The sequence below is a fragment of the Panthera onca genome, chromosome A2 (genome assembly GCF_046562875.1).
Source record: "Panthera onca isolate mPanOnc1 chromosome A2, mPanOnc1 haplotype 2, whole genome shotgun sequence".
In the NCBI taxonomy this organism is placed as follows: domain Eukaryota; kingdom Metazoa; phylum Chordata; class Mammalia; order Carnivora; family Felidae; genus Panthera; species Panthera onca.
Genome location: NC_138340.1, coordinates 141,652,184 through 141,658,183, shown reverse-complemented (window position 1 = coordinate 141,658,183; position 6,000 = coordinate 141,652,184). Strand labels below are relative to the sequence as shown.

The 6,000-nt window shown below is 39.1% G+C and overlaps 1 protein-coding gene across 4 annotated transcripts in view; it reads left to right on the top strand.

Moving 5' to 3' along the window:
• Window positions 1–3,536: 3,536 nt before the first annotated feature.
• POT1 (protection of telomeres 1) overlaps window positions 3,537–6,000 on the top strand; it is an 80,564-nt gene continuing 78,100 nt past the window's right edge. The window contains exons 1-2 of one of the 4 annotated variants that reach the window (XM_078439941.2): window positions 3,537–3,741; window positions 4,536–4,720. In XM_078439941.2, coding sequence (XP_078296067.1) covers window positions 4,598–4,720 — 123 coding nt within the window. In that variant the 5' untranslated portion in view covers window positions 3,537–3,741; window positions 4,536–4,597. The other 3 variants (XM_078439938.2, XM_078439933.2, XM_078439945.2) reach the window with 3 other exon arrangements.

Genomic DNA, 6,000 nt, shown 5'->3' with positions numbered 1-6,000 from the left:
GAAATCTGCTAGGAAATCTCAGAAAACAGTAGCAAGTGATATTGTCATGTTGTAGGGATGCAACATGACAACAATGGCTTGCAGAGAGATAGTAAATCACAATGGGAATGGGTAATGATGCAGCAATTATTGCAAAGAAAATAAATATAAAGTGTTGGGTGATTAGAACATGTAATTCCAAGTCTCAGGTTACAAAGTAAATAGTAAAGAGCATTTTGAAAATGCTAAAGAGGGAAGAAGTATATCAGGGAGACACTTAGCATGTCTGACTCCAAATCGCTTCTATTTCTTTTGCTGCTGTGACCTATGGCTTAGAAACTTCTGCTTAACTCTGCACATAGGCATGTTACAGCTAAGATTTGTAAAAACTGCTTTTTACCCAAAATCTACCTCATCCAAGGAGATAAGGAAATACATACAGAAGTGATTATGCTATGTTTAAGATTTACAGAAATGGCATGAGCAGATTTCTGTATGCAAAGATCAACTGACCAAGGACAAAGAAGTTACACAAACCTTTACTTGGATGTCTACAGATGTCAGTCACCTTTTGACTTGAACTTCCTCCTACTTTCCTCTTTTGCTAACATCAAAGATGCTGGAATTTCATGCCAGGGGAGATTATAGTTTGGGACAATACTCCACCATCTCCTCAGTTTGCTGGCTTTCCAAATAAAGTTGCTTTCCTTACCCCAACATCTTGCCTCTTGACTTACTGGCTTATTGTGTGGTGAAAGAAGGAGCTTGGACTCAGTTACAGAAGTACCAGATATTTGCAGATTAATTCCTTTAATCTCTGCTCAATTACTTATAAACAGCACCGTATCTTTATATTTATGCTTTTATTAATAAAAATTCCCATCCACTTTTAATGCTTATTATTTATTCGTGAGAATCTCATTTTAACTTTTTAAAAATTAAACATTTCACATTGTAGTTTGAAAACTTGACATGACCGCAGCCATTTTGAAATAGAGCTCGAGTGGCCACAGCAGAGAAAGTGTTTATGCTGTCTTTGTTTGAACTGGGCCATAACTTTTGCACTGAGCAAAACAGAAATTGTTCTAAGCAATTGCTTGAGAACAGACATCCTGATTACCAACTGATTGTTTGAACTTTCTGAAGATACAATTAGTAGCCAATGTAAAACCTAGAATTACTTGTTAACACCCACTGATAACTTTTTTTCCCTCTTCAACTCATGTAATTGGCTCCCTTTCTTTCCCTCATAAAAATTCTTATAATCCACAAAACTAAAAGTCAACTGACAGAATGGGAGAAGATATTTGCAAATGACATATGGGATAAAGGGTTAGTATAAAAAATCTATAAAGAACTTATCAAACTCAACATCCAAAAAACAAATAATGCAGTGAGAAAATAGGCAAAAGACAAGAACAGATACTTTGCCAAAGAAGACATCCAAATGATTAATAGGCACATGAAAAGCTGCTCAACATCACTCATCATCAGGGAAATACAAATAAAAACCACAGTGATATACCACCTCACACCTGGCAGGATGTCTAAAATGAACAACTCAGGCAACAACAGATGTTGGTGAGGATACGGAGAGAGGGGAACCATTCTGCACTGTTGGTGGGAATACAAACTGGTGCAGCCACTCTGGAAAACAGTATGGAGGTTTTCAAAAAATTAAAAATAGAACTACCCTATGACTCAGCAATTACACGTCTAGGTATTTATCCAAAGAATACAGGAGTGCTGATTTGAAGGGGCACATGCACCCCAATGTTTATAGCAGCACTATTGACAATAGCCAAAGTATGGAAAGAACCTAAATGTCCATCGACTGATGAATGGATAAAAAAGATGTGGTATATGTGTATATATATATATATATATACCATATGTATATATACACAAGGGAATATTACTCGGAATAAAATTCTACATATGAGTAAAATCACGATATTTGTCTCTCTGACTTATTTTGCTTAGCATAATGGATTGCTTTAACATTTGATCTCAGTGCCTTATCTAGTTGGTCCACTCTTGTGTTTCTCTCATTATCTTAAGTTGTATTGTATACCCATATTTAATGTTCAATTTTCTTCACTTGTAGAACAAACTAATTGCTAATGTGAGGGAAAGCCATATAGGCTCTGGAGTCATATGTATACCCCGGCTCTACCACTAACTGGGAGATAGTAAAGAAGAAACAAGACTGGAAGTTACTTGGATGTGTATGAAGTGTTTAGGTCCTAGAGAAAGAGAGAGCAATCACAACCAAAAAACCAGTTATAGATATTGTCATCAGGGAAGAATATGGACATTTATAGGCTAACTGGAGGAAGAGAGAAAAACTTTAAAAGATTCAGTTGATATAGGATGAGGTAAACTAAACATGTCAACAAAATGAAAATGTTTAGAAAGATAAAGACTAAAGCATGTAAAGAGTGCCCTTTGGCTTAGCAACAAGGAGGTCTTCAGCGAACTTGGCAAAGGCAGATTCAGTGTAATGGGTGTGGAGGTAGGGCCAAGATGGAGAGGAGGAAGCCAGAGGTGAGGAAAGAGAACACTTTTTTCTGAGCATTTGTTCATTCAACAAATATTCAGCCCCTACAGTGTGCAAAATACTGAATAGGCTCTAAGCATATAATAGTAAACAATTCTCCCTGCCGGTAATAAGCTTAGGCCGTGGAAGAATATGTTTAAATGCCAATGGGAAAGAATAAGACGTTGAAAATATGTTGAGAGAAGATACATAACTGATGGTAGGAGGTGAAACAAAAGCGGCCAGAATCCAGAGCCAAGGTGAAGGCCTTCACTTAGGGAGAAAAAACAGTATTTCTAAGCTGGGTGAGGCTAGGGTACGAACAAGGAGAGGATCTAAGCCTCACTTAGTCTAGTTTTCTACAAATGGACAGCTCAGCTTACGAGTTCAGACTCCTGTCACCGCGGGTTTATGCATGATATGTGAATACAGGGGGGTGAGGGGAAGGTGCGCTAACGGAATGCTTCCTCCTAAGAAAATAGTTACTTTAAGCAGCTATTTCCTCCTGCAAATAAGTATCTGCAGCAGATATTTTAGTCCAAATTAGCCTTGGAAATATTTATGTCATTATTACATCAGGTCTTTGCACTGAGGTGGTTTCACTTTCATCAAATGATCGGGAAATACAAATCAGAAATTAGCAAAGAAATCACATTTAATAATACGTCTTACTAATTATACACCCAAACCAAGCCCTATAGATCAATGAAGAAGTTAATCCAATCTATCTAAAAATAGCATTACTCACTGATGGAATTATTTCTTTGCAAAACCTGCCTTTGGTTAATTGCTTCTGAGGTAGAAAACCTGCAGTTAAAGGAAGTGCCCTGCCCACAGGAGCTTCTAATTTCAAATCCCGCCCGGGTTTTGGGAAGACTTTTTATTGGTTGCGGGATTTATGAATCGCGCTGCGGACCGCCCCCTCTTCCCTGGCCGGCGCCTACAGCCCGACCCCAGGCGGAGCTAAAAGGGAACCGGACAATTCCGAAAGGATACTGTGCCAGCCCCCCACGCTACCCCGGGCGCGGCGCCGTCTACTTATTCCGTGAAACTTCCAGGACACTTTATGCCTGGGAACCATCATGCAGTGTGTCCTCCGCAGGCGTAGGAGCAGTAAGCGTAGCCCTGCAGACCATGTACGCATGCGTGAGACCTGGGCCGTCGGCGTGCGTGTGGCGTCACGCGCGCGCCCTTCTAAACTTCCTTGTTTTTCTCTAGAGTGGGTGAGTGAAATTCTAAGTCGGTTTGCAGCTCGTTGTCTGAGTGCAGGGTGGTTCGGGTTGTGAACGGGTATTCCCAAAGAGGCTGATTTAGTTTAGATCAAAAGGTGGTGTAGTTATTGCAGAAAGACCCTTCATACTTATCTATAGCGTGAGCCTGCTGTGGTTAGTAACTTGCTTGGCATTTTGTGAGCAGCTGACTGGTCAAGTCCCCGCCCTCACGGAACTCAACTGGCTTGGGGAAGGTTGGTGCGCACACATTAAAATTAATATTGACACTGGTGGATGTCCCAGTCAAGAGGTATGACAAATAAGATTGAACCTAGGAAGCACGATTTAATATCAGTTCAGTAGTTCTTTCGATTATGTATAGGGGCTGGAGAGAGGAGGCAACCGGTATGTTTTGGAGTAATAAGCTTTTGGTGCCCAGTTTGCCTACACAATATTACCATGGCCAAGGGGATTAAAAAACAAAAATTCAATTCCCCTCCCTTTCCCAATAGTTTGTACATTTTAAAGCACAATTTTGGTAAGAGACATTGTTAGTGTGGTTTTCGCAGATCCTAAAACTGGCTTTTAGAGGTAAGTCTTTAAATAGAAAACCAAGTAGAAAAGGCTGGAGTTTCAGTGTCCTAGGGGAATGGGTGTATTGATCTTTGTAATAAAATTATAGACTAATCCACCCCACCACCAACAGTGATTACTAACTTAGAGGAAAGGAAAAGCAAAACTAAGTCAAAGAAGCTTAAAGCAATTTTTGACTGCTTTTTGGGTAAAACGTTGGTCTTTGTTTTCAGCCGCAAGCTGTCAAATTCCCTAGTTGAATTTGCTCTGGACAGCATTTTGAAGCAGATCTGATATGCCCCTTGAATTAATAAAAGAAGTGAATGGAGTGCCCGAAGTTGAGCTGCTAAGTGAATTAAACAAAGTAGATTTCAGATCTCTACAGCCAGGTTGTGATTATAGCAAGAAATACATCCAGGTAAGAATTTTCATAACTCAGAATGCTTTTTGTCTTCAAAAAGGGAATGCTAATTTTTATGTTGAGCTTATAATAGTTGTTTTAGAAATGGTTTTGTGTGTGTCATAACGTGACTATTTTGATGCTGTTATTCTTACTTAGCAAACATTTATTGTTTTGTGATACACTGGAATACATTTTGAGGGTACAGAGGTGAGTGAATATGGTCCTTGAACTAAAGGGGACTGAATTTTTGTGGGTTTGGACAGGTAACCTAATCTCTAATTATATTAAGTTGGTCTTAGAACTATGGGATGTGAACATTTAGGAGGGAACTTTTGGTTCTGACAAGTTAGGTCTGGAAACTAGAGCTGGAACTTAAAGAGTGACTGAGACTATACCTTTTATTTTGGGTGTAATGGTCCTAATGTGCATTTTGAAGAATTTAGATGTTACCCTAAAAACTATGGGAGACCCTTAATAGATTTTAAGCAGGACAGGGACATGATTCATGTTGAGTTTAAATTACTCTGCCTTCTGGGTGAAGAGTATATCAGAGAGGGCAAGATTAGAGGAAGGATAATTAGTTAAGAGGTAGTTGCCATAATCTAGTTTAGAGTTGATGCTGGTCTGAAGCAGGAACAGAGGAGATGATAGGAAGGAGACAGACAATATCATAATAAAATTATAATAACAAAAATTATCATTGAGCTCTTTCTAGGAGTTAGGTGGTATTTTAAGTGTTTTGCATATATCAATTCATTTAATCATCACAAAACCCTGTGAGTTAGGTCCTATTATTCTTCATCTGTAAGTGAGGATACTGCATTTCCAAAAGGTTAAGGTTAATGATTGGCCTGAGATACAGCTCGTAAGTAGTGGAGTTGGAGTTACAATCTAGACCTTCTGCTTTGGAACTGACAGAATAAAGAGGTAGAATCAACAGATCTTGGAGAGCAATTAGATGAGAGAGGTCAAGAGTTCAGGAAATTTCCATGTATTTAAGTCCTGTCAGCCTTGGGAAGATAATAGGAGTCACACGTTTAGGAAGAAAGAGGAGTTAGTTCAGTTTTGGATGTCTTCATAGGTTTTTGGAGGTATCCAAGTGGTGATGTCCTATAGGCAAATGGATTTGGGATTCTGGAGCTTAAAGGGTTTCCTTCTCTGGGAGATTTGGTCCAAAGAATAGAATGAGGAGAGTGTTGAAGGATTTCAGTGAAAGAAGGTAGCATGAATAAGAGTCTGAGTTGATCCAGAGGTGTAGGAGAAAAACTAGGAAAGAATGGTGTCTTGGATATTTA